The sequence below is a fragment of the Jaculus jaculus genome, chromosome 14 (assembly GCF_020740685.1).
Source record: "Jaculus jaculus isolate mJacJac1 chromosome 14, mJacJac1.mat.Y.cur, whole genome shotgun sequence".
Lineage (NCBI taxonomy): Eukaryota > Metazoa > Chordata > Mammalia > Rodentia > Dipodidae > Jaculus > Jaculus jaculus.
The window spans coordinates 64,676,811-64,704,599 of NC_059115.1; the positions used below are offsets into that span (position 1 = coordinate 64,676,811).

General features: G+C 44.9%; 2 protein-coding genes across 3 annotated transcripts in view; one reads left to right on the forward strand and one right to left on the reverse strand.

Moving 5' to 3' along the window:
* Nucleotides 1–14,428, forward strand: part of Nr2c2 (nuclear receptor subfamily 2 group C member 2) — a 90,303-nt gene extending 75,875 nt beyond the window's left edge. For both annotated transcript variants that reach the window (XM_045133956.1, XM_045133957.1), the window contains 5 exons: nt 243–364; nt 3,467–3,606; nt 5,693–5,830; nt 6,780–6,885; nt 9,143–14,428. In XM_045133956.1, coding sequence (XP_044989891.1) covers nt 243–364; nt 3,467–3,606; nt 5,693–5,830; nt 6,780–6,885; nt 9,143–9,317 — 681 coding nt within the window. In that variant the 3' untranslated portion in view covers nt 9,318–14,428. The remainder of the gene's footprint in view (nt 1–242; nt 365–3,466; nt 3,607–5,692; nt 5,831–6,779; nt 6,886–9,142) is intronic.
* Nucleotides 14,429–17,228: 2,800 nt separating this feature from the next.
* On the reverse strand, nt 17,229–26,782 carry Mrps25 (mitochondrial ribosomal protein S25). Its single transcript, XM_004651413.2, has 4 exons — nt 26,552–26,782; nt 21,698–21,804; nt 18,096–18,183; nt 17,229–17,587 (listed from the first exon to the last, which is right to left on the reverse strand). Exons 1-4 carry the CDS (start codon nt 26,683–26,685, stop codon nt 17,395–17,397), a joined length of 522 nt encoding a protein of 173 aa, XP_004651470.1. The 5' UTR covers nt 26,686–26,782; the 3' UTR covers nt 17,229–17,394.
* Nucleotides 26,783–27,789: the final 1,007 nt, after the last annotated feature.

Here is a 27,789-nt window from a genome sequence, read left to right on the forward strand (position 1 = left end):
CTGTGAGCTCAAGGCCACCCTGAGACTACTTAGTGAAATCCAGGTCAGCCTGGGCTACAGTGAGACCCTCCCTCAAAAAAAATAAAATAAAAATGAAAAAAAAAATAAATAAAAATGGGCCCTCGGAGGCACTTCCAAATCTGAAACAGTGACCCTGGCTGCTACCATTGTTGAGAGAGTACAATTATGTGTTGACAAAACACCAGTCCCTCCTTCACTTCTCTCCACTGCCTCTTTTTCAGCTGACAATGCCAAGCCCGATGCCAGAGTACCTCAACGTACACTACATCTGTGAGTCTGCATCCCGTTTGCTTTTCCTGTCCATGCACTGGGCAAGGTCAATCCCAGCCTTCCAGGCACTTGGGTGAGTGGTCTTTTTCTCTGCCAGTACCCCTGGGTCGAGAGCCTCCCTGTTCCAGCAGTGGCCTATAGGGTCTCTGAGGGCTGTTCCAATGTGATTGATTGTTCCTAGAACCTCATTCAGTGATGCAGGTGTTTTTAATTGTGTGTGTGTGTGTGCACGCACACATGTGCGCATACACACGTCAGGGTCTCTTTGTCACTGCAAAAAAAAAATACCTACCCATGTTCACATGGGTGACTGGGTAATTGAACATGGGTCAGCAAGCTTTGCATGTGCAAGCACTTTTACCACTGAGCTGTCTTCTCAGCCCTCAGACCCTAAGTCTTTACTAGGAATAGCCAGCTGATTTGAGGCAGAAAATCATGGTGGCCAGTTCTATAATATGCCTCAGACATTCCTGGAGCCTCCTGTATATATACCAAGGACCTGTTGCTAGGAGCTGTGCCTGGATCCTTAACAGGATGAGTAAGTGAACCCAGATCACTGATGTGCCTGCACAGACCCTCACCTCAGTGCTGACTGGCATGCTAAAGAACATTTGCTTGCATCTTCTCATTAGGAAGCCCTTCTTGCTTGCTTGTTGATTGAGCATCACTGTGTATGGTAATCATATCATTTCCCAGTACCAGTGCCAGCTCTACTACTGTGCTGTTGTCCAGTTGGGGCAGGCTGCCATTGTAGCATAGTCTGACCAAAGCTGAAGCAGCCACAGAGAAAAAGTGGATTAGCTGGAGGGATGGCTCAGTGGTTGGCACTTGCCTGAAGTGGAGATGCACTGAGTGAATGTGCACTTGTAGTATAACTGGCCTCAGGTTACATGTGGGAAACTCCATGTTGGTCTCTGGTTCACAATACTGGCCAGTGGCAGGCAGGTCTGAGTTCAATGTCATTTAGAGTAGTATTTGTCACATATGAGTTTGTGGGCAAGTCACTTCATTTCTCTGAGCCTCCAGTTTTCTCCTAGAATTCTTGCAAGGGGTTAGGGTCTATAAAGTTAGGTTTCCAGAGTGAACTCTGCAAAAGACAGTGAAGTACTGGTGGACTGGGTGCTATGGCATGTGCCCTGTGGTAGTGAGTGGTCACCACACTCTAGTATTAAAAGACAGGATTAGCTTGATATTCTCAGGAGAACTGGACTGGTAGTGATTGCTGAGCAAGTGTGGCACGTTCATTGGAAACTCATTGGCCCAAACTTGCTCTCTGGCAGACAGTGTGACATTAAGCATCTTGACAGCCCACCATTACCGGCATGTTAGACAGCTAAGATTTGTTAACAGTGGTACTCCCACTTCTCTGAATGCTCCCCCCTCCTTTTTTTTTTTCTTTCCTGAACTATTTGGAACCTCCTCCACAGGATTTCTGCACCCAGGCACATGAAAGGGATTTTTGATATTTCAGACTGTTCTTCATAAGCTAATAGTTAGAGTAATGAGCATAATAAAATATGAGGGGCTAGAGAGATGGTTTAGGGGTTAAGGCACTTGCCTGTAAAGCCTAAGGACCCATGTTCCATCTCCAGATCCCATGTAAGCCAGACGCACCAACATGAGGCAAGCACAAGGTTGCACATGCCCTCTAGGTGACATAAGTGACTGGAGTGCAATGACAGTGGCTGAGGCCCTGGCATGCCAATTCCCTGTTTCTCTCTCTCTCTTTCTGTCTCTCTCTCTAAAAATAAAAATAAATACGAGGCATACAGCATCCTAGTTTTCACTGTCATTCTGTTCCTGACTTGAGGCAACTGTCAAGACAGCCCAGTTTCTCCAGCTTCCTGAAATCGTGAGACAAGTGGAGGATGCTGCGTCTGGCAACATGGAGAAGAAAGCAATTGTTCTGCAGTATGCCACCCACACTAACACTTTTGGGTAGTAATTGCCAGAGAACGACTTCAGTTCAGGCTCTGTCTACCAGGGTTGGCAGGGCATTTGTGCCCTTTAGAATCCAGTCAACTCATTCTTTGATCTCTGCAGCCTCTTACGACCTTGGCTGGAGGACCTAAGTGACAGACATCCATCTTCCTAGACAGAGCCAAGCCAGAACTATTGAGGATTTTTGTAGTTGACATACATAGATTTTAAGCATCATTTAAAAAAAAAAAAAGTGGGCTGAAGAGATGGCTCAGTGGATATTTGTTGTGAAGACCTGCTTTCACATCCCTAGTGCCAATGCTATTCCCTGTTAAAATTTCTCATTACTTAAAATCTAAAGAATCTTTTTTTCTGTGTTTTGTTTTGGTTTTTTTTCAAGGAGGGTTTCGCTCTAGCCGGGGCTGACCTGGAGCTCACTCTGTAGTCCCAGGCTGGCCTCGAACTCAGTGATCCTCCTACCTCTGCCTCCAAGTGTTGGGATTAAAGGTATGTGCCACCACATCCAGCTTAAAGAACCTCTTTTAGAGAATGGTTTATTGGACTTTAAACCTTTAAAACCTTAATGGAGCTGGGCATGGTGGCACATGCCTTTAATCCCAAAGGATCGCTGTGATTTCGAGGCCAACCTGAGACTACCTAGTGAATTCTAGGTCAGCCTGGGCTAGAGTGACCCTACCTTGAAAAAAAAATAAAACCTTACTGGAATGGGACTGGGAAAATGGTTCAGTGGGTAAGAGCACTTGCCGTGCAAGCATGAGGGCCCAATCTGTCCTGAGTTAAATTCTCCAGTACCCACATAAAAGGCAGGACCATGCACATCTGTAACCCCAGTCCCATGGGGAGTGGAGACCAGAAAATTGCTGGGGCTTGCTGGTCTAACCAAAAAAAATGACTGCTCCAGCTTCAGTGAGATACTGTTTCAAGGAAGCACAAGAAAGAGTGAAAAGAGGACACCCAGCATTCTCAGGCCTCCACACATAGGCACAGAACATACTTATCTGCACACACACCACACTACACACATCATATATACACACATGCACACAAGAAAAGAAACACCTTACAAACTTGATAATTTTCTCTATGAAAAGGATCTTGGACAGACAATAGATCATCACCCCCACACCTGGGCTAAAGGTACATAGTGGGATATGCTAGGACTTAGAGCCTGCACAGCACACATCCCTGGAGCTGGGAACACGTGCTGCACTCATCCTCATCCTTATGTCCTCAGACAAGATTGCAACACCAGCCTGGTGCGGGCCTGCTGGAATGAGCTCTTCACCCTTGGTCTGGCCCAGTGTGCTCAGGTCATGAGTCTCTCCACCATCCTGGCAGCCATTGTCAACCACCTGCAGAACAGCATCCAGGAAGGTAGGACCTGGAGACGGGGAGTGGAATGTGTCTTGTTACAGTGTGTGCCTGTGGAAGAGCCCCGGCTGAGGTGTCTTGTCACTTTATCTGTGTTGACCCACTGCCAACATAGCAGGTTAACTAGCTTTAATGTCCACCTTGTCCATAGGCCAAAGGAAGTTTGACTGGTCAGACCTTTTGGATTTCTGCCAAACTACCCTCAGGTTTTTTTTTTTAACTTATTTTTGTAGTTGACATACATAGATTTTAAGCATCATTTAAAAAAAAAAAAGTGGGCTGAAGAGATGGCTCAGTGGATGTTTGTTGTGAAGACCTGCTTTCACATCCCTAGTGCCAATGTAAATGTTGAATGAGTGTGGCAGCCCCCTGTAATCCCAGTGTTTGTGAGGCAGAAATGGGACCTTCAGGGCAACCTGGCTAGCTAGACTAGCTGAATTGGTAAACTCTGGGTGAAGAATAGAGGAAGATGCCCACTGTAAGTCTCTGGCCTTCACATGTACATGCACACACACACACACAGGTACAAAAGATAAACAAAACCACATTTTGAAAGCTTTTTAAAAATATATTTATTTTCAAGCAAAGAGAAAGAGAGAGAATGGGCACACCAGGGCCTCTGGCCACTGCAAATGAACTCCAGACCCATGTTCTACCATGTGCATCTGGCTTATGTAGGTACTGGGGACTTGAACCTGAGTCCTTAGGATTTGTAGGCAAGTGCCTTAACCACTAAGCCATCTCGTCAGCCCACAAAATCACTTTTAATGAAAAAGACTAAGGGCTGGGGTGATTCAGTCTCAAGCTAAAGTATCCAACTTTGATCTGCAGGCCCCATATTTTTTTTAAAAAGGCTGGAAACTGTGGTGGGCTTCTATAATCCCAGCATGCTGATGAGTACAGTGAAATGAGAGGCAGAAATAGGAGAGTTCCCAGAAGCACATGGCAAGCTTAGCAAAGAACAGCAGAGTAAGTGCTAGAGCGAGGAAAAACTCTGCCTCAAATGAGGTAAACAGACAAGGAACAACCTGAAAGTTGTCCTCTGATCGCCACAGGTGTACCATGCCATGCATGCACTCACACACATATAAATAACCATTTAAAAGGAGGTGGGCAGGGGGAGCTGGAGAGATGGCTTAGCAGTTAAGAAATTTCTTGCCTGAGAAGCCTAAGAACTTATGTTCAAATCTCCACATCCCATGTAGCCATACACAGTGATACAAGCATGCAATGTCACACATGCACACAAGGGGGCGCACTTGTCTGGCGTTCATTCACAGCAGGCTAAAGGTCCTGGCGCAATTTTCTCTCTCTCTCTCTCTCTCTCTCTCTGTGTCTCTCAAAATAATAAAAATAATTTTTAAAAGGACTGGGAAAAGTTAGTGTTCTGACCAGCACTCAGTGGTGGTTCCAGAATCATCGCAGTTTATATCTTTATCTTCACTGACAAGTTGTTGTTTCATGTATAATTCACAAATACTAAACAGTAGGTACTGTAGTGTTTTTACACATGGGAAAACTTGGGCTCCAAATGAAACAGATAGAAATGGGACTCAAATCTAAGTCCTTGCATGCCCTAGTCCAAAACATGTTTACCTCCCCCAGATGCTTCTTATGACTGAATAACTCTCCTCTAATAAGATCTACAGCAGCCATCTAATATTTGGTAGTCAAGTGGCATAGCAGCCACTTGGATGAAGTACAGTATTCATTAGGAGCCTGCAGAGTTTCTGGTATGAATGGAGGCATTAGTCTTGGCCGTAAGAGGAATTGCCCATTGTCATCTACAGGCTGAGGGAGACTGCCTGTGGGTAGAGACAAAAAAAAAAAAAAAAAGAAAAAAAAAAAAAGAGTCCCTGGCTGGGTGTGGTGGCACATGCTTTAATCCCTGCGCTCAGGAGGCAGGGGTAGGAGGATCATGGTGAGGCCACCCTGAGACTACATAGTGAATTCTAGGTCAGCCTGGGCTAGAATGAAGCTCTACCTCAAAAAAAAAAAAGAAATTGCCCTCATATTTGTCTCCATTTGTGACCCTTCAAAAGATTAGTTTTGTTGTTCTTACCAGGGACTCTGTGATATTGGTTTCTAGATAAGCTTTCTGGGGACCGGATAAAGCAAGTCATGGAGCACATCTGGAAGCTGCAAGAGTTCTGTAACAGCATGGCAAAGCTGGATATAGATGGCTATGAGTACGCATATCTTAAAGCTATAGTTCTCTTTAGTCCCGGTAAGATATGTGGTGGGGACTTGTGACACTTTTGCACTGTGTCTACTGACATTTCTGAACAAGACCATGTTGTCATCAGTGATATAGTACCCTGCCAGATTTTATGTGACCCAGTGCTCTCATACATGTTTTGCTACCTGAATATAGTGCATGAATCCTGTTAAATCTTTGCTTTTATAGTCCCCCAAATTGTGCCATAATGCCTGGTGATGTTATAGGCTTTATAGATTTCATTTGTGCCCTACTTAAACCATTGGCAAGTATGACTACCAGCCAGTGTCCATTTTCCTTGTGGCTCTTCACCAGTCTCTGAGCATATCTAATCTGATCTAGGCAGGCTGAAACTCATGTCTACCCAGCCTCTGTGGATAGCAGTAGCTGCTGCTGTCACTGGTGCATGACCACACAAAGGAATGGTTGTAGCCGCTGAAGAGGGGAGGAGGTGACATGACCGTGGGGGTGGGAAGAGGAGTGGATGCCTGGGCTGGCCTTGTTCCTCAAGCCTCTGGAGAAGTCCCTTAAGCAGATTGCTAATGTCAACAGCAAGGGTTGAATGTATTACAACCTTTCTCTTTCTCCCCAACCCTACAATCAACAGTCAAAGTATCTAATAGAAATGGGAGGCACTATATAAGTATCTAGAAAGTAATTCTCATAATTTTGAAATCTCTTATGGATTAGTAAAAAGCAAGAAATCTAGAACCAACCCATGGGTGGTTTCTCAGGTGGGGTGTCCATTCAGGAGTGAGACATCCCCCCCTCTGGGAATTGCCTGGCATTGAGAAAGCACAGAGGCAAAGCCACCATTCTAACAGTAACTTCCACCTCTGAATCAGCCTTCAAAGCTCAATGTTGCGTGCTTGAGAGGCTTGTCAAAAGTTTGACTAACAATATATGAATGAGATTTTACAAAGCAGAGTAAAATCCAGAGGTACTTTTCTGTTTTCAGATCATCCAGGTTTGACAGGCACAAGCCAGATTGAGAAATTCCAGGAGAAGGCACAGATGGAGCTACAAGACTATGTGCAGAAAACTTACTCAGAAGACACATACCGGTGAGGCACAAGGCCCTGCCAGAATCAGGCTCTTAGTGTGCGCAGGAAGGGATGAGGCTGGGTCAGTAGTGTCACGTCTAAGCTACGCCAGCCTTGCCATTTCTAGTAGCCTGGCAGTGCCCCCCATTTGATGACAGTTGACTTCTCAAGTTGTACAATCAGGAATAGGATGTGCTAACATTTGGAGTGGTGAACAAGAGTCTCAGGACTGCTGACTACTCTAGTGCTAGTGTGTAGCCAAGGCCAAGGCTGCAGATTATGTCTCAAATTGGACAGTTTATGATCTTTTCTGGGGCTAGCACTATGTAAGCCTTGAGCTCTCACATCAAGTCCAAAGGTGCTCAGCATCTGTGGAGAGAGGCAGCATTAGAGTGTGTAAGAGAAAACAAGTCTGGACCCTATAAAGAAGGGTAAGTTATAAATGATAAATTTGTCCTTAGACAAACTAATGGAAGGGGGCTTTATGTGGGTAAAAATTAGTGGTATTTTTGTAACAGGCTGGGGGTGCATGTGTGTTGAAGAGCAGAATACATGGCAGGCTCTTCCAGTCTGCTATTGCCCTAACATGCATATAAATGTTATCTCCCACCGAATATTCTTCTCCCAAATTAAGTTAAACAGTCCAAAAAGATCTATATCCCTGCCTTCTCTAGACTCATGTCTATCCTGAGCCCCTTTCCCATGTTTCCCAAAGAAAATGACCTGAGGTGGAGTAACCAGCTGTTCTGGCAAGTCTTTCTGTAGTAAAACCAGGACAGCTCCCAGCTGCTGTCACAGGGAATCCTGCTGTCAGTCTTCTTGGCAGGAGGGAACCTATCTCTCCTGTCAACAAATACCTTATGAGCCCAGATGCGGGTTGGTTTTTTTTTTGGAGGGGGGTGTTTTTTGTTTTTCTTCATTTGCTTGTTTGTTTTTTTTTTAAACTTTATTTTCATTTATTTGAGGGGGAGAGAATGGGCACGCCAGGGCCTCTGGCCACTACAAACGAACTCCAGACACATGCGCCACCTTGTGCATCTGGCTTACATGGGTCCTGGGGAATCAAACTGAGGTCCTTTGGCTTTGCAGGCAAATGCCTTAACCGCTAAGTCATCTCTCTCTCCAGCCCCAAGGTTTGTTTGTTTTATGAGGTAGTGGCTCACTCTAGCCCAGGCTGACCTGGAATTCACTATGTAGTCTCAAGGTGGCCTCCAACTCATAGCTATCCTCCTACCTCTGCCTCCCGAGTGCTACGATTAAAGATGTGCACCACCACGCCTGGCTTAAATGCAGCTTTCTTTAAACTGTCTTCCATTGTAATCATTGGCCTTAAAAGCCCATGTCTTCAGTTTCTAGTACATGTAGAATGGGGCTATCCACTTAAATACCCATACCCACAACTTCAGTCTATGGCCTGGCATGTGAGGATATTGCTCCCCCTATGAGGCCACAGGTCTTCTCCCAGTTTCTGTGGCCAACTGGTCCTGTGGGACTTGACAGCCCTCACACTCTAGAATTACTTTGATATCAGCTCTGTGGTCTTGGAAAGTAAATGACATGTTTCTAATACTTGGATACTCTGGTCCACACCTGGGGCTACAGAGGAATGTAACAGGAATTGGGGACAAATGAGGTTTCTTGTAGGACTCAGAAACCCATTCAGAGACCAAAAAAAGGAGGGGGGCCTCTGAGTGTAACTCATTCTATTATAATTCACTTTCTAGTCTTTCCTTGAGGAACCAACTGAGCACTGGTGCATATCCTTCCAAATGCAGCACGCACATATGTACATACAGTTGTGTTACTCCTGTTAAATTTCTGTTAGCCAGTATTAATACCTTTGATAACTGCTGAGTAGAGATCTTTGTGTACAATACAGCTGACCTCACTTTAATTCTTCAGCTTCCTGATTACTAAGATGACAGTCCTCACTACCACACCAGCATCATTATCCTTTCAGTAGGTTTGTAGCAATCCACTATATGGAGATGCTATACTTCAACCTATCATCTATTGGTGAATTTTCCAAGTTTTTTCTTTTTGCAAGTGGGGAGAGTAGCTGCAAACATATTTGCACTTCTATTTTTCTGTCCACTTTGTTTCTTCTCATGTTAAACGCCTGAACTGTTGAAAACAGAAAAACAAGAAAGCAGCAGGAGGATGGTGGACGTTTGGCTCAGTTCTGTGTGATTCAGATAGAACACCCAGGAGCCAGTCCTGGGCTGAGCCTGCAGGGAGCTGGCCACCCCACTTCTCTACTGCCCCCTTTCTCTTCCAGATTGGCCCGGATTCTCGTCCGCCTGCCTGCGCTCAGGCTCATGAGCTCCAACATAACAGAAGAACTATTTTTTACTGGCCTCATTGGCAATGTTTCAATAGACAGCATAATCCCCTACATCCTCAAGATGGAGACAGCAGAGTATAATGGCCAGATCACCGGAGCGAGTCTATAGTGCACATCAGGCTCCTGCCACCAGTGAGAAACCTTCTAGGATGGTGCAGACAAGAAAGGAAGGAAAAGTAGTGGGATCTTGGTATGTGCAAATATTTTCAGTATGTTAGCCACTTCCTAACTGGTTTCCTCTTACCTGTTAGTTCCAAACTAAAAGACTAGTAGGATCCTTTCCTGCCATCAAGAAATGTTTTAATGCCTTTTGATGAAGCAGATTTTGAAACAATCTTTTAACTCAATTTGTATTTAGAAATTCTCAAAGGGCAAAAAACAAAACTGAAGTTTTATAATGTCAGAGACTAGTATTAAAACTAAAAGAACCTAAGAACAGAATGTGTAAATACATTAAAAAAAAAAAAGTCCTTGGAATTAATAGCTACTAATTACCAGGGTAATATTAGCACTTTCTAAGCACTTCTTATCAACATTTGTAATGTTAGCAACATCTTGCCTAGACAGGGCAAATGGAACTGTGTCTTTTGCTGAAATGCTAATAACTTCTATAAAAACTCACAAGGGTACAGGAGACAATCATTCATATTCAGAAAAGGGCAGCAGCACTCCTAACTGTGCACACAATGGTGGTGGTGCGTTAAATCCTGGGAGGAAAGCCTGGCTTACTGGTGGTGTGTAACAGCACAATTGGCAGTGACCCCAACCAGGAACTTCCAGCTTGTTGGGTTTCCTGCCACATCACGTGGCCTTGGTCTGTGAGGCATTTCTGAATACTCCAGAATGTGGGATTCTCTTCTGATTGGTTTTCAGAATTAGGTTACATCTTGTCAGATTTGCCTGCAAAATAAGTCATGTAATTCCTCCAATGACTGAAAATGTCCCCAGGTTCCTCCACCACCATGGTCGTTAGAGCCTTTTGACCAAAAAGAACAAAGTAAGCATTCTGAACTCAGGACAGCACTTCTTGACTGTGACCTGGAATAGCTCACGCTGTAATAGCTCATGCTGTCCACATCGGTGGGGACTCCCAGTTCTGGTGTACCCAGTGCCTGCATTGGTCAGAATCTGCAGCAGGATGGAGGCTGTGCAGCCATGTAGAGCTGAACAGAAGGCATCAGGATGCATTTTCAGATACTAAATATTAGAGATTTCCATGTCTGCAGACTAGCTCTCTGCTGGGAGGTTGTTCATTGTCCTGGTACACCATGCTTTTTGGTTTCTTGGGGAGTGCCCCAGTCGGAGAATCCTCGCAGCATTTAAATGGAAGCAGAAGAGCACCCACTTTTTTAAAAGCAAAACTAAGGCCAGGCACATGACACACACTTGGGAGGCTGAGACAGCAGGGTCAGAAGGTCACCGCCAGCCTGGGCAACTTAGGGAGGAACCCCTGTCTGTTTTAAAGTGGGGAGCAGGTCTGGGCTGTGACTCAGTGGTAGAGTGCTTGCCTAGTATGTGCAAGGCCCTGGATTCCATCTCTAGCACCAAAACAAAAAAGGAAGGGGGGGGAGTAACCCCTGTTCCCAAAGTGATGTTTTCTCCTCAGAAATTATAGTGATCATAGCTTCCAATGCAAGAATTCAGTCACAATGAAGTTAACTTTTTAAAGCATCCTACATTCCCAAGGATGTGCTAGTAACAGCCTTTCCTATAAGAAAAGTGGCAAGTGGGAGGCTGGGCCAGGTGCTTCATATTATTTGTCTAGCAGTAATAATACCTCCTGTCCAGTTAAATTGTTGATACAAAAAGATCTGTAATCACTGTCATGGGGCCCAAGGTCAAACAGGATGTATCCTCTTGAGGTGTCTATCTCCAGTTTCTAAATTCCTATTTGGATTTAATCACATTTACAGGTCAGGCTTTGAAAGCCAAAATTAGAGGAATAGTGGGGATGGCCATTATAAAATGATGGGAAGGACTTAATTTTGCCAGCTTGAAGTAATGTTGTTAGTTTCTCATACCAACATGTTTTAAATTAAAAATTTTAGACAAAAAGACTGCACAAAGCCATGGTTCAGGTAGGTGTCTCTCATCTCTGCTTATAAAGGACTTTAATAGAGAGCATCTATGCAATGTGCAGTTACTGACTAGGTTCCTTTGCTGGTTTTGGAGAATGCCAGGCCTCATTCCCAGGGCACTCAGCAGCAGGGCCTAGGTATCCCATGTCCATTAGGCTATTTAAACTCAGGTTCAGGTGCTGAGCTCTGGTGAGAAAGCACCAGTGAAAAAGTTAATTATAACCTGCCTGGTCCTTCTAAAGTTTCATTTGTTTCCCAGATCTACTTGGCCTTACCTTGGAAAGAAAAGTGGCCTTTCCTTTAAGCCACATCCACATCACCCAGATTCTCATTGCCTGAAATCAGTTCAAGCCTTTGAGTGTGGGTCCTTTTATCTTTCATCAAATTGATTTAGGAAAGTCAGCCCAAGACCAGTTAGAGAGATCCCAACCTAGTATTTTCAGAGGCTCTCTACCCTTGGCTAGGAATCTCACACTGTGGATCGGATGAGGCAAGATCAGGCCTCTTCCTGCCTAGTTCTGGCCACAAAGCCTGGCTACTCTTCCCTTAGTGAGAGGACAGTGGCTTAGGGAGATCAACAGACACAAGCTGTCTGCATAACTGGGCTCTTTTCTGTTAAGTACCTCAAATAATGTTATGTGTTGAAATTTAAGGAAATCACCTTATATAAGCATAAAATAAGACAGAAAAGATGTAGACAAAGACCAAATTACGTAGTAATTTTCAAGTTACTCCCTCAAGGTGTTTGTAAAGTATAGCACCATCCTCCCAGTTTGCAAACCATGTGTGTGCGCATATTGAGAAGGTTGCTTTATTTGTTGTCTAATCTGTGTATACAACTACAGATGGCATTCTTGTGTTTAGGTTTATTTAAGTTCAAGTAGAGTCACTTGTTAGTCCTTGAGGGATCATTTCCTAGCTTGTCAGTATTAGATACGGACTCTGTTCTGAGGCAGTCAGGATACCAACCAAGGTGGTCGAAGTAGACACTGTGGCCTCTAAGTGACGCAGCATCCACACCACCACACATCCACACTTGGCAACAAGGCAGGAATTTAGGACTTGAGCTGTAGTGGGCCATTTCCTATAAGGGCAGTCCTGCTCATGACCTGCCTCTGACCAGCAACCCTGGCAGTTTCTAGGATCTGGCCTCATGAAGTCCAGAAGCTTCTTGATGCTCTCCAGTGGAAACCGTTTGATGTGTAGGAGACTGTAGGTGCTGCTGAACCAGTTCTCTATGTCCAGGCCATGAAAAGCACCATCCTCTGACACCTTTTTTCCTGTGGAGGGTTCTGGGACCTCTTCGGGCTTAGAAACATCACCACCAAGCAGGTACCCACCTCTTCCTTTGCCCAACTTACATTCTATGTGGCTCTTTGCAAATGTCTTAAGTTTGATGTAAATTTTTGAAACCAATTCCAATTGAGATACTGGTTTAGATCTTTTGTGCAAGGTTCTGGACCTCCTCATTGAGTGCCTCCCACCACTGGTCCTCTCAGTGGCATTGTATCCATAGTCATAGGCCTGGATGACTGAATGAATGTACATGTGTCTGTCTTCTCTGTACAGTGTATATAGTGTGTACATAGGTGTATATTATGTATACAGACACGCAGACACGCATCCAAACTTATGTTATTGAATTGATGCTAGCATTGCTAAGATGGATGGATGTGGATGTTGCACAGTCTCTCAGCAGGGAAGCTGTGCTGGTAAGTTTCTTAACTGTTTTCAAGGGACTGCCTGGGAAGGGCTGGACAGTCAGTTCTCTGGGTACACAAGGACCAGGGAAGCTGAGACAGTTTAGTCTAATATCAAAAATGAAGTGGTCATTATGATCCTGCAGAACAGCCATTTAGGCCTAATAGGGAGGGAGGAACTTGATGGCTGAGGTCATCAGCCTTCCTCAGTACTCTGAGCTCTTCGTGTGGTTCAAGGACTCAGGACTCCCAAGAAAAAGGCAGTGGTCTCTCTTACTCCTGTCCTTGTAACTTTTCCCACCTAATTCCTGGTAAAAATAACCAGCCTACCAAGTATTCTTTAAAAATAAATGCCAATGGTGACAACCTTTGTGGCATTTAAGTTACAAATAGTAAATTAAGTTGCTCCTATAACAAAGCATATGAAGAAATCTAGACTTAAATCCATTCTGTAAATTATGATTTAAGTTTTTCAGAGAAAAGTTATATTTACTATGGACATGTTTGGCCCATTAAAAAAAAAAAAAGGATGCCAAATTTTCATCTGCCAGGTTCTAGTCTAATGAAATTTGGCCCCCATGATTGGGATTTAGGCTGCTGGTGGCCATGGTGAGCAGAGGCCTGGCTAGGAAGCCATTGGCTAAATGCTAAACTTGCATGACCCATGGGTTGCTCTTTGTGTTTTTGAGGTAAGCTATCAAAATGTTTCAGAAACACTTCATGAGACCCTAGTCCTCAGTGCCTTTTGTGAGACATGGGTAACTTAGCCTTTGGCTTCCCGTCTCTGCTCTGTCCCTGGCCTCACCCCTCGTGATTGTTTAGGTCTTGCCCATGCCATTGTGACAATCACTGTTGAAAATGGCTTTCCAGTTAAAAACACACATGGAAGCCTAACATTCTCAAAATGAACACTTCAGTTTCTGTTGTTGTTGTTGTTGGGGGGGCTAGTGGTCTTAGCAGCAGCTAAGGATAATTCACTTGATAGCTTAAAGTGTCTTAGGAAGAAGAGAGAAATGTCAAGACATTTTTAATACTCAGCAATCTACTTTTCAGAGTGTCTTTACATACACCACAGAAAAATGCTCAACATTAACCTGTAGATAGACTGTGTTAAATGTTAATGTTTTGGGTAACATTTTGAAGACTATATTACACATGGCCTTTCTTCAGGAAAAGTATCATCAGTCGTCATTCATGGACTCCAATGCTGCTGCACATACAACTCAAGTGCTGGAATATTTTTCTAGTCTGTTTTCCCAATTATCTTGTAAATCAGTGTTCAATTAGTTTTATAACTGAAAAGCTGCACATTTTTCATAGTACCAATTAGTTTTACCTGTAGTTTGGATTTCTGTATTAAAATGTAGCTGCATTATCCACCCTTAAAAAAAAAAAAGACATTAAAGGAAAATTTAGTATGAGATTTTCTTGGGACCGTTTCTGTAACTTCTGCCCTTCACAATCTGTAGAGTACCATTTATGCCATTACCCTTTGATTCCAGGTTTAAAACCTGTTGAATGCAATAGCTTTACACAGCTTTCTTCCCCCTGTGAGATGAGCTATTATGTGATGGCATTTTAAAAGCATGTTCTTTTTAAACTGAATTTTATATCTAATCAATGTCTTCAGTCTTGAAGAAGAATTTGCATTGTTGTGTCTGTATATAGAGTATTGCAGTGCATGATTAGCTTTATGCATTTTATTAAATGCTGTTTCAATGTGGCATTATTGTTGTGGCTTAATACTACCTAAATGAGGTTTATACTATTAAAAATGAATTAAAAACTAGCATGTGTGTTCAGTTTAAATATTTTTATTTGCAAGCAGAGAGACACAGAATTGGTGCACCAGGGCCTCCAGATGCGTGTACCACTGTGCGCCTGGTTTTACATGGGTCCTGGGGAAATCAAACTTGGGTTAGGTTTTGCAGGCAAGTGCCTTGCGTGTGAGCCATTTCCTCTTCAGCCCCTCACTTTTCTTGAGGGCAGTACCATATGGCCCAGGCACCTTCCTCCTGGCAACTGGAAGGGGGTAGCTACAGCTTTCAGCCTAAAGCCTTTGCCAAAGTGATTTGTATCTGCTGGACACAAATACCTTAAGTGGAAAACAAGCCAGGATTATCTCCATGTGTGTCCAGCTGGATAGGCATGGAGGTTAAAGATGTCACCAACACTTCCAAAGCATGGGTGAGTCGTGCAGACCCTGTCATAGACAGGCAGGCATCAAATCAGCATGCTGTTCCTGCAAGGTATTTGCTGTCAAAGTAAACGTGTGTTCAAGATTCAAGAGGTGACTTGAAATCACTATGTCCTCTGATCTCCTTTACAGGTCAGATTTTTTTTTTAAATTTTTTATTTATTTGAGAGCGACAGACACAGAAAGACAGATAGAGGGAGAGAGAGGGAATGGGCACGCCAGGGCTTCCAGCCTCTGTAAACGAACTCCAGATGCGTGTGCCCCCTTGTGCATCTGGCTAACGTGGGACCTGGGGAACTGAGCCTCGAACCAGGGTCCTTAGGCTTCACAGGCAAGCACTTAACTGCTAAGCCATCTCTCCAGCCCAGGTCAGATTTTTTTTTTAAGTCCAAAGTCAGATTCATGATAGAACTCCGAGGTGCCAGGCAGCTCCTCTAAATAAAAGAATTGGTCACTTCAGAGGAACAAAGCAAAACCATCTGGCAAATACTGGCAGTAGGATGCCAACTAGAGAATCCTCAAAATTACCAGTTTCTTCAATTTCTACATATTTAACCCCTGCCCCCCCTTTTTTTGTCACTCCTAAATTAAAAAAAAACAAACAGATGACTACTCCAAATGGTGATTTTCATACATCAGCATCTGCTGCCCATAGTGTGGGCCAACAGCAAAAGTGGCTCTGTAGAAGGCACCAAGGTCAGATCTGGCTGCAACGTCTTTATCCTAAGAGAAGTAGAACGCTCATTCCCATAAGCTAACACAGTAACATCAGAAATCTCAATTAAGTTGTATGGGCAAAGGCCCAGATGTACAGTCTGCTTCATGTTCAGCCCCCATAGCCAAGCAAAAAGGGCTGTACAGGGCAACACCAGTACCCACAGGAGGGAGTTCAGTGTGGGGCAGGTCATCTGAGTCACCTTCCAAAATGGTGCTGGCGGTAGAGGGAGCCAGGGGCCAAATTCCAGTGAAACATCAAGCACTCCTGTCTACTCTACATTAGAGCCCCATGCCTGCCTTCAAGCCCTAGCCCTCTGGGGTGGTTTGATTCTGACGTCCCCATAAACTTAGCTGTTCTGAATGCTAGGTTCCCAGCTGATGGATATCCTAGAGGGAGTATATTGTTGGGGGCAAGCTTATGGATATTATAGCCACTTTCCCTTTGCCAGTGTTTGGCACACTCGTCTGTTGTGATGGTCCACCTTATGTTGGCCAGGGGGTGATATCCATCCTCTGCTCATGTCATCATTTTCCCTGCCATCTTGGAGCTTTCCCTCAAGCCTGTAAGCCAAAATAAAAACCTTTTCTCCCAGAAGCTGTTCTTAGTTGGGTGATTTCTGCCAGCAATGCAAACTGGACTGCAACACCCCCACAGGCCAAAATCACCACAAACTAGAACCAGGGCAGTTAATGAAAAGAACCCACATTTGAGCAATTTGAAGTGATAATCCCCCATGGCACACTGTGAACTGACTCAGGTGGCAGATGTTATCTTCAGCCTGTGCAAAGGAGCCAGGTAGGACCTGGGAGGACAGCAGTTCTGTGCTAACCATCCTTGTACAGTTTTAACTGCAGCCTCCCCGTCTCTTAGAAGAACCTAGCACCAAGGTTGCGGTGAGGGGGTTAAATGTTAAGGTGATCCTGGAGGGTTCTGCTGTCGTGAGAGCTAGAGCCAACATAACAAAAGTGATAGTGACACCTGGGGGAAAGAACACCCTCTCCTAAACTAGCTAGCAAAGGCCAAGAGCCAACAGTCTAGGATAGCACTGCTCAGCAGGGCCCCAAGTGGCACCTCCACATGGAAAGACCTCTGCTGCAGACAACAGAACACAGCAGGGACTTGTCTTAGGCGCCCCATCTAGTCCATAGCATGGACCTCCAGGAAGCAAGGGCTGCAGAACTTAAGTTGAAAAGACGTCTTGGATTACTAAAAGCACCCAAAGAACCTGCATTGAAGGGTATCCATCCTGCCAGCCACAATTGTCTCAGCCACACAAAATGAAGTGTCAACCAGCTGTGCTTGTGCCCTCTGGGCTGGACCCACCAGATGCAGAAGTGACTAAGTCTTTTATTGATACCACTCAGCAGCTGGTAACCACAGCCCTCTTCCCCAAGTCTTTTATGTAGGTGGGCAGATTGCCAGCATCTGTGGGGGCAAAGTAACCAATGTCCACCCCAGACAGAGACCACCAGCCAAGTCCACAGTGGCCTTGCTTAGTCCTGCATGCTGGCTCTCAGAGCAGCTTTGTACTTCCCTGTCATCTCCTTGGGCAAGGGCACCAATCTGGGGCAGGGCACCTGCCCTTCCACTTCACACATGCACTCCCGCAGGCAGTACTTCCGGGGTCCAAAGTTGGCTGGATGAGAGCGCTGCTGCCTCTCCTGCTCCTCCCTCTGGAGGGTTTCCCTGCCAAGGAACACACACAGAAGCATGACAGGGAGACCACACCTTTTACCTGATACCCAGTCTTCACAGTCTGTCCCCCGTGGCCTAAGGAGGGGGGATAGACTGCAGGCCTCCTCCATAAAGGAGCCAGACTGACAGACTACTACAAGGCAGAGAGGCTTGAAGGTTGAGTTACTGGCTTCCTCTTTCTCTTCCTGTCTGTCCTCACTCATAAAAAGGATTTGACACCAAGACCCAAACTTCCCAGAGTGATGTCAGCATCCTCCTGGGGCAAACAGCAGCATTTCTATTGCAAATCAGGGCAGGGACAGCCCCTGTGCATGCTCTTAGAGGCTCAATGACCAACTCACCATCTGCTGAGTAGCAACAGCAGGACACAGTAATTCTAGTGCCCAAGCTCTTGTTACTATATGGGGCTCTAGTATCTTCCCCTCCCCACTCATCCCCCATCTCTCTCATCATTCTTTGGGCCAAGAAAGTTTACTCTTGGTCAACCCCAGCAACTCACTCATTCTTCCCCAAGATTTTTCTGATGTGCTCCATGATCTCTTTATTACTCTTGGTCTCCACATCCACCAGGACCTGCTCCCCAGAATCTGAAAACAAAAAGTATAGGGGAGCAGGTGAGGATTCAAGCATACTTCTCAGCCTCACAAGGCTGCACTGCCAGGTGTGGCAGCACTCAGGAGACTGCAATAGGAGGACCAATGATCTAAGACAGCCTGGGCTACACAGGGAGACCCTGTCTCCAACTCGTTTTTAGTGGCTATTTTTTTTTAATATTACCAATAATGTTACCCTTCTATTTTCTTTTTTTTGTTGTTGTTTTTTGTTTGTTTGGTTGGTTGGTTGGTTTTTTTGTTTGTTTTTTCGAGGTAGGGTCTCACTCTAGCCCAGGCTGATCTGGAATTCACTATGGAGTCTCAGGGTAGCCTCGAACTCATGGCAATCCTCCTACCTCTGCCTCCCCAGTGCTGGGATTAAAGGCGTGCACCACCATGCCCAGCTTCATTTTCCAAGACATGAGCAGATACAGACTTGAAGTATGAACAAAAGCATACCAGCTTAAGACATTTCATCTTAAAACTGATGATGAGATTCAGTAATCTCACTACCACAATGCATGCGTTTTTGTACAAACTAAGAAAGTGAAACTTAAATTCCTATGAAAATGAAAAGCCACAAATTTGAAAAACAAGTAAAATCCCAAGGCTAGGTATGTAATTCAAGGTAGAGTACTAGGCTAGTCTCCATGAGACCCAAGGTTTAAAACAGCAGAAGAAAGGGGTTAGGTGTTGGTTTTCCATTTCAAAAGTACTGGAACTGGCAATTGCTACAATCAAGACGATCTTCACATGCTGAGACAACTAGCCTGCCCCCACAACAATAAGAAAAATACCAGAATGGATCAATATATCAGTTACTTTCTCTCTGCTGGGACAAAATATCTAATCAGGAACAGTCTAAGGAAGGAAAGGTTTATTTTCAGCTCACATTTTTCAGTATGGCAGGAGCAGGAAGCTGGCTCACATCATCTCGCCAGCAGGGTGAAGTAGAGAATGGCATGCTTGGCTGGGCTCTAACACTTCAAGGCCTGCCCCCACAGTGACACTTTCACCAGAAAGTCTTAAGCTGCTACAGATTCTACAACCTTCCCAAACAGAGTTACCAACTGAGGATTAAGTATTCAAACAACATGAGTCTATGGGGACCATTTTATATTCAAATTACCAGAAACCTAATTTTAATGGCTAACACTTACAAAATGTCTAAAAGAGAGGAGTAGAAACGTAGCTCAGCTGTAATTTATCACCTAGTAAGAAGGCCCAGCACAACATAGGAGAAAATCATGACCTTCCCAAGGCAGCAATATTTCACGTATAGCATTAAAAACACAAGCTATAAAGAAAACACTTCAGAAGACACCATAAGCAGAGAGAGAAAATATTCATAATGTATGTATCTGATATGTATAAACTCTCACAATTCACTACAACCCAACTAGAAAAAAAAAAAAAAATGGGTAAAGTACCTGAAGAAACATTTTAACCAAGAAATAAATGAAAATACAATGTTTAGGACTGGAGAGATGGCTTAGCAGCTAAAGCGCTTGTCTGTGGAGCCTAAGGACTCAGGTTCAATTCCCCATTACCCACATAAGCTGTGTGCACAGGTGGCGCGTGCATCTGGAGTTCATCTGCAGTAGTTAGAGGCCCTGGGGTGCCCATTCTCTAGCGCTCTAATAAACATAAATTTTATATGTGTGTGTGTGTGTGTGTGCGTATGATTAATAACAAGCACATGAAAAGATGGTCAATATTAGTCATTAGGAAAACTAAAGCTAAAAACAGACAATTCCTGGGCTGGAGAGATGGCTTAGCGGTTAAGCGCTCGCCTGTGAAGCCTAAGGACCCCGGTTCGAGGCTCGGTTCCCCAGGTCCCACGTTAGCCAGATGCACAAGGGGGCGCACGCATCTGGAGTTCGTTTGCAGAGGCTGGAAGCCCTGGTGCGCCCATTCTCTCTCTCTCCCTCTATCTGTCTTTCTCTCTGTGTCTGTCGCTCTCAAATAAATAAATAAATCATTTTTTTTTAAAAAAAAAGGCGTGCGCCACCATGCCTTTAAAAAAAAAAACAGACAATTCCAAGTGTTACTAGAAATGCTGGGTAACTGCAGCTTGCACACATTGCTGTGGAAACGCAAAACACTGTAGCTACTTGAGACAATGAACAACTAAGACAAAAGAAAAGAGGTTAGAAAAGAAATATCACTATTTGCAGATAGCATGAGTACAGTGGAAGTAAAAAATCCTAACTAAGGGGCTGGAGAAATGGCGTAGTGGTTAAGGCATTTGCCTGCAAAGTCAAAGGACCCAGGTTCAACTCCCCAGGACCCACATAAGCCAGATGCACAAGCATCTGGAGGTTTTTTTGTGGTGTGTATGTGTGTAAGCTTTGGTTTTTTTGAGGTAGGGTCTCTAGTTCAGACCATTTTTAAGTGAACTAGACACAGAATTCACTGTGTATTCTCAGGGTGGCCTCAAACTGCATCTGGAGTTTTTTGCAGTGACTGTAGGCCCCGGCACACCCATTCTCTCTACATCTCTCTCGCAAATAAATACATAAAAATAAAATAAGTTTTTTTAAAAGTCCTAATGAGGGAAGCTAGAAAAAGCTAGGAATGAGAGCCGGGCGTAGTGATGCACACCTTTAATCCTAGCACTTGGGAGGCAGAGGTGTAGGAGGATCACTGTGAGTTGGAGGCCACCCTCAAGACTACATAGTGAATTCCAGGTCAGTCTGGGCTAGAGAGAGACCCTATGGAGACAAACCAAAAAAGGCTGGCTGAGTATTCAGCCTTCTTGGCTTTGCTCTCTTACTACTGGACTGAATGGGAAAGCTCTTGCCGCCACGCCTCCCCTGCCATGGTGGACTGTAACCTAGAACTATAAGCTGAATAAAGCCTCTCCCCTAACCTCATGTGTCAGGGCTTCTGTCTCAGACACACTCGCCCAGGCCCATCACCATCTGCACACTTCATTTATATGCGCACCACTGTTCAATGAGGGGATCTTTCCTTTTGGTTTTTGGTTTTTCGAGGTAGGGTCTTCAGGCTGACCTGGAATGCACTATGTTGTCTCAGGGTGGCCTTGAACTCTCTGCCCTCCGAATGGACTGCTAGGATTGAAGGCATGCACCTTTAATGAAGGGCATTTTTAAAATTACGAAGGCTGGGTGCAGCCTTGATTTCCTACAGGTCTTTTGTTTTAGAAGAGCTGAACTCATCCTCCGGCTCCTTGAAGGATCTTTGTTTTCATTCATTTCATTTCATTCATTAAGCATAAGCAGTGGCATCCCAGCACAGTACAGCAAGGGGATCTGGTAACACTGGCCAGTATAACAGACAGAGGACAGCTGGAAAGGGCCAGGTAAAGGCATGGCATTCACAAAACCCCCAGCCACTGTGCTCCTGGCAGGGGAATCTGAGAGCCAAGAAGTACAGAAGCGCTGTTGGAAATCTTGTAACTGTTACCTGGACAGAGAACCAAGAAGGAAGACACACATCTCCACAAACTGACAGTCCTTAGACTGTACCCAGGCGTTTCACTCACCTAGATAGAAGCGCAGGAAGGGCGATGGCGTCATGTTCTTAAACATCATGATCTGCACCCAAGGGTTCTTATACTGGATCTGTGGGATGTTGAAAAACACAAATTTCCTGCAAAGGAATTAGAAATGAAACCTATAAAACAGTTTTCTCCTAAACATTTTGTGTACACAACGTTTTTCTATGCAGAAAATCCAGGTTTGGCCTCGGATTCTTAGGAACCTGCCCTCCAAAAGGTGGAGAAACAAAGGGCACAGGGACTCTCCACTGGCATGCCCCTGACCACAGCTCTTGCGTGGTCACTAGAGGAAAGGCAACCTGCGCTCTTTCTGCATGGCCTTCACAAAACTCCCAGCACAAACAGATAAAGGTGAAAATGAAACCCGGGGAAGCGTCCCTATCTATCTCCATCTGGGAAGTGAGCAAGTCACTGAGGAAACTCCTTACAAATCTGCATTGGGTCCAGGTATACTACAAAATCTTTAGATGAATGAAACCATGAATAGTATAACATTTACACAATCCAGGTATACAGGAAAACCTTTGAGCTAAGAACATTGAAAACATAATTTAACTGACTACATTAAAATATTTAAATGGAAAAATATACCAAAACAGATTCTACATTTGGCAAGTCTGACATGGTGGCATACCCATAATCTGAGCAGCACTCCAGAGCCTGAGGAAGAGGATACAGAGCTCAAGGCCATCTTGGGCTATGTATAAGATTCTAGCTCAAAAACACAAAGTATTAACATTTGCCAAACCAAGAGAATACTGTCTGCAAAACATTAAATGTACATATCATTAATAAAACTAACAAGAAAGATAAAAGCCACTCCCAGATTGAGCTACACCAGGAAACCCTGTTTGGTTTGGTTTGGTTTTAAAGAGAATGACCAAGCTGGAGATAAGGCAGTTAAGGTATTTGCCTGCAAAGCTTAAGGACAGGTTCAATTCCTCTAGTACCCACATAAGCCAAATGCACATGCATGTGGAGTTTGTGTGCAGTGGATAACACCCTGGTGTGCCCATTCTCTCCATCTGCTTGTCCTGGCAGGCCAACTTCCTCTCTCCCTCTCCCCCCACCAAAAAGAATTTTTTTAAATAAAAAATAGGGCCAGGTATGGTGGCAGAGGTAGGAGTATCACAATGAGTTTAAGGCCACCCTGTGACTACATAGTGAATTACAGCCTGGGCTAGCATGAGACCCTATCTCAAAATATAATAAAATAAGAAATAGGGCTGGAAGCCGGGCGTGGTGGTGCATGCCTTTAATCCCAGCACTCGGGAGGAAGAGATAGGATTGCCTTGAGTTCGAGCCCACCCCAAGACTACACAGTGAATTCCAAGTCGGCCTGGGCCAGAGTGATACCCTACCTTGAAAAACAATAAATAAATAAATAAATAAATAAATGGACTGGAGAACTGGCTTAGCAGTTAAGGAACTTGGTCTGCAAAGCCAAAAGACCCCAGTTCAAATCCCTAGGATCATAAGCCAGTTGTACAAGGTGGTGAATGCGTCATTTGCAGTGGCTGAAGGCCTTGGCATGTCCATTCTCTCCCTGTCTCTGCCTTCTCTCTCTCTCAAATAAATAATTTTTTTTTTCAAAAAGCTGAGCATGGTGGTGCATGCCTAAGCACTCAGGAGGCAGAGGTAGGTGGATCACTGTGAGTTCGAGGCCACCCTGAGACTACAAAATGAATTCCAGGTCAGCCTGGGCTACAGTGAGACCCTACCAAAAAATAATTTAAAAAAATAAAAATAAAAAAATAGTAATTTCAGTTCAGTAACAACTATCCCTGCTTTCACTCTTAACGGTATGATTTCACAAAGATGAAGAATGTCATCTCAAAAAAAAAAAAAAGTTTAACACTATACACACATGCACATATACATTCACAATTCAATTATGAATTGCTTTGACCTCTTTGGCAGTTAGTTTAGACCTCACTGATTTCATTCCACTTTAGATCCCTTCATACCTGAATGGAGCAAAATTTGGAGATGCTAAGGCAGAAGCAAATGCCCACCAGGAAAGATTAATAAACTATGACAAGACTAGGGTACAGCCGCATGGCAGAGTACCTACCTGGCTGGCATGCATGAGACCAGGGGTTCCATGACCAGCACCATCAAAAAAAAAAAAATCAGGAAAGACTATCTTACAGTCTGGCTCCATGGTAGGTTGGACCGATAGTACCAGCAATAGCTAGGGTAGGGAAGCTAGCACTTCTCTCCCTGGCTCAGCTTCTAACCTCCTCAGTTTCCTCAGTTGTAAAACCCAAAATTCCAGGATCCTGGAAGGAGCAATGCACAGGGGCTGGCCTTCATTCACCTGTGCTTGACTGCTCCCATGCTTGAGCAAGAACCATCTACATTCCTGTTGCATATTTGTCCTAGTATCCAGTCGTGGCCTGAGCCCTCTGGGTCCTCTTCTCCCCACTTCTAGCCTAGATCTGGGTTCCACAGTCCCTCATGGTTTGTGCAAGCAGTCCCTTAACCTAAAGGCACTCCCACACTCCCTACTCAAGCCAGGTCACACCTCAGACTTCCAGAAAGGGCAAGCAGTGCAAAGCACACCAGCTTACTCAGTCACACTGCCTGGTTGCAGATCCAGGCCTCACCACTTCCCAGTTACACGTCCAGGGCAGTTGACTGCTCCTTGCCTCAATTATTATTCCAAGACCGACATCACCAGTCCAAGCTGAAGCCTCTAAAATAATAATTTCAGAGATAAACTAAAAGACTCAGGGCTGGAGGGATGGCTTAGCAGTTAAGGCACTTGCCTACAAACCCTAAAAGCCCAGGTTTGATGACCTAGTACCCACATAAGCCTGATGCACAAAGTGGTGCATACTTCTGGAGTTTGTATGCAGTGGCTGGAGGCCCTGGTACAAGCATTTTGTCTCTCCTTTCTATCTGCTTGCAAATAAATATTTTTTAAAAACTGAAAGAATCAATAGAAAGCTTGACTGACCATTTGAGAACACTTCCACAACTGGGACAGAATCTGAAAATAAAGCAACAAAAATTATTAATTATTGGGCTGATAGTTCCAGCCCAAAAAGTATGGGATAGGGAGACAGCTCAGCAGTTAAAGGTGCTTGTTTACAAAGGGCTGCCAGCCCAGGGTTGATTCTCCAGTACCTACCTAAAGCCCGATGCAAAAACTGGCACATGCATCAGGAGTTCATATGCTCTGAGAAGAGGTCCTGGTACACCCACACTCATTCATTCTCTCTCTCTCTCTCCCCCCTTGCAAATAAATGAAAATAAAAATATTTCAAAAAACTATTAACTATGGGCAAAAAAGGATTTGCAAAAATAGAAAAAACATAATATTCTATTTGGCCAACCATGTATAGTATTTACAAAGTCATAGTAATTTACTGAGTATACTTTCTCAACTTTAGAAGTAATCCTCTAGGGCGTATGTCCCAAATACAATGCAGGTGGTGGACATGAGAAGTAGCAATGGCAGTGGGACAGCCACATCCTCTTTGAGACAAGTCAACAGACAATGCCTAGCCTAAAATGTTAAAAGGAGGGCTGGAGAGATGGCTTAGAGGTTAAGTGCTTGCCTGTGAAGCCTAAGGACCCCAGTTAGCCAGATGCACAAGGGTGTGCACGCATCTGGAGTTCGTGTGCAGTGGCTGGAGGCCCTGGCACGCCCATTCTCCCTCCCTCCCTCCCTCTCTCTCCCTCTCTCCCTCTCTCTCCCTCTCTCTCCCTCTCTCTCCCTCTCTCTCCCTCTCTCTCCCTCTCTCTCCCTCCCTCCCTCCCCCCCTCTCTCTCTCTCTCTCTCTCTCTCTCTCTCTCTCTCTCTCTCTATATATATATATATATATATATATATATATATATATATCTGCCTCTTTCTCTGTCTGTGGCTATCCAATAAATAAAAAAAAATAAACCAAAAACAAAAATAAAAAGTTAAAAGGAGGGTGCTGGAGAAATGGCTCAACAGGTAAGGCACTTGCCTGCAAAACCCCAATGACCTGAGTTCTGTTCCCCAGTACTCATGTAAAGGTAGAAGCACAAAGTGGCACATGCATCTGGAGTTCATTTGCAATGGCTAGAGGCCCTGGCACACCCAATCCCTCTCTCTGCTTGCAAATAAATAAAATGATAAAAATATTTTTTAAAAAATCAAAGGAGGAGCTGAAGAGATGGCTTAGCAATTAAGGCATTTGCCTATGAAACCAAAGAACCCAGGTTCAATTCCCCAAGACCCACACAAGCCAGCTGCACAAGGTGGCACATGAATCGGGAGTTCATTTACAGTGGCTGAAAGCCCTGGTGTGCCCATTCTTTCTCTCTACATCCTTCTCAAACAAATAAATAAAATTTTTAAAAATTAAAACGAATTAGAGCTGGGCGTGGTGGCGCACGCCTTTAATCCCAGCACTCGGGAGGCAGAGGTAGGAGGATCGCCGTGAGTTCAAGGCCACCCTGAGACTCCATAGTGAATTCCAAGTCAGCCTGGGCTAGAATGAGACCTTACCTCGAAAAAAACAAAAGACAAAACAAAGAACTATTCTGTTTGATCATTTCAAGAGCAGTTGTTCCTGATCTCACTGCATCCCCGCAGCGCCCCCCGATTAGGACGGGAATCGCACACAACGTCCACAAGAAGAAGAGCTGGGCGTACCCAGAGGCCGCTGGCCCCTCGCGGCCCACCCTCGGGTGACTCGGCCCGCCAGACCTCGGCTGCACTGGCAGGCGGCACTGGAGGCGCAGCGGTCCTCAGGGTCCCTTCGGTCAACGAGGAGAAAGAGCGGGGCGACGCGATGTGCGCGGCTCGGGCTCGGAGCGGCGGGCGCCTACGACAGCTTCGCCGACACCACTCACCTGGCGCCCTCGCCCAGCTCCCCGTGCGTGTTGTAATTCACCGTCATGACCTTCACCGACTCCTTGAACACCACGTCGCCCTGGCTCAGGTACTGCAGGGTGCGGCGGATGGGGAAGCGGCCCTTCATGGGCATGGTGGCGACTACAGAAGGGCCCGCGCCGGCGGACCCAGTGACACCCCCGAGCTAAAGCGGAGAGCCGCCGCGCGGACCTGGCCCGCGGAGAACCACGGGAGACGTCTCCCGGCATGCAGCGGACCCCGCGGGGCAGCCTGGGACTTGTAGTCCTGGCGGGGGTGCTCCTCGGCTGAACGCAGGCGCACGACGTCGCTGCCGACCGGCTTCTTCCAGGTTGTGTTGGCGATTGGTCAATTCGTTCCCCCCCCCCCGCCATAGCCCTCCCCCTGCTCACCCACCGGAAGTGCTCGTTTGTTTTGCGGGAGGGGAAATGCTTTTCTTAAAAAAGAGTTCTGCTGGGCTGGAGAGATGGCTCAGCGGTTAAGGCGCTTGCCTGAAAGGCCTAACGACAAGGTTCGAGTCCACCTAGCGTTCGTTTTCCAGGGGCTGGAGGCCCTGGCGCTCCCACTCCCTGAGCTCTCAGAGATCCTTCTGCCTCTGCCTCCCAAGTGCTGGTATTAAAGGTGTGCACCACCACCTCTTTGTATACTTATATAAATACTCAACGCTGCTTACACTATCCAACTTAATTCTTTTAACTGTTCTTTAGTCCCTATAATGTACTACTCACGGTTTGAATTTGGTAACTCCAATGTTCTGCAGTTTGGTCTCTTCCATTGTTCTAATCTTTTAGCATGCTTGTAATCGTTTGCTGAATGTGACTTGTGTTGAATAGAAACGGAGATAAATAAACCTCTAGTGTGAGGATTTTTCTTAATTTGGCTATATGAGTTAAATGTTTGCTCTAGATGTGTCAGAAGTTTCAAATTCCTCTAGCGTTCATTTTTTCAGCCCCTAACCTTTGGCTTCCCTAGATATTTCTCCTCAATCTTCCACCTGTTACTATCTCTTACTATCTTGGAGCCCCATTGGAGTGGTGGAGAAGTGAAGAGGAAGAACACATTATTCTTATGATTAATTATGATTATTATGATTACTATAATCATATTATTATATGATTATTATAATGGGCCTGTATCCTTGGGCCATGGTCTTCACTCCTATTAATTCTCTGCTTCCCCCTCAAAAAAGGAAGGAAAATTCCAGCAAAAAAGTTCTAGT

What these genes read in the sequence shown, in the direction of transcription:
- Mrps25 (XM_004651413.2), bottom strand. Translation starts at nt 26,685, where the DNA reads ATGCCCATGAAGGGCCGCTTCCCCATCCGCCGCACCCTGCAGTACCTG. An exon ending in GAGCTGGGCGAGGGCGCCAG is followed by an intron (nt 21,805 to 26,551) that starts GTGAGTGGTGTC and finishes ATTCCTTTGCAG; the next exon opens with GAAATTTGTGTTTTTCAACA. An exon ending in AAAATCTTGGGGAAGAATGA is followed by an intron (nt 17,588 to 18,095) that starts GTGAGTTGCTGG and finishes GTTCCTTGGCAG; the next exon opens with GGAAACCCTCCAGAGGGAGG.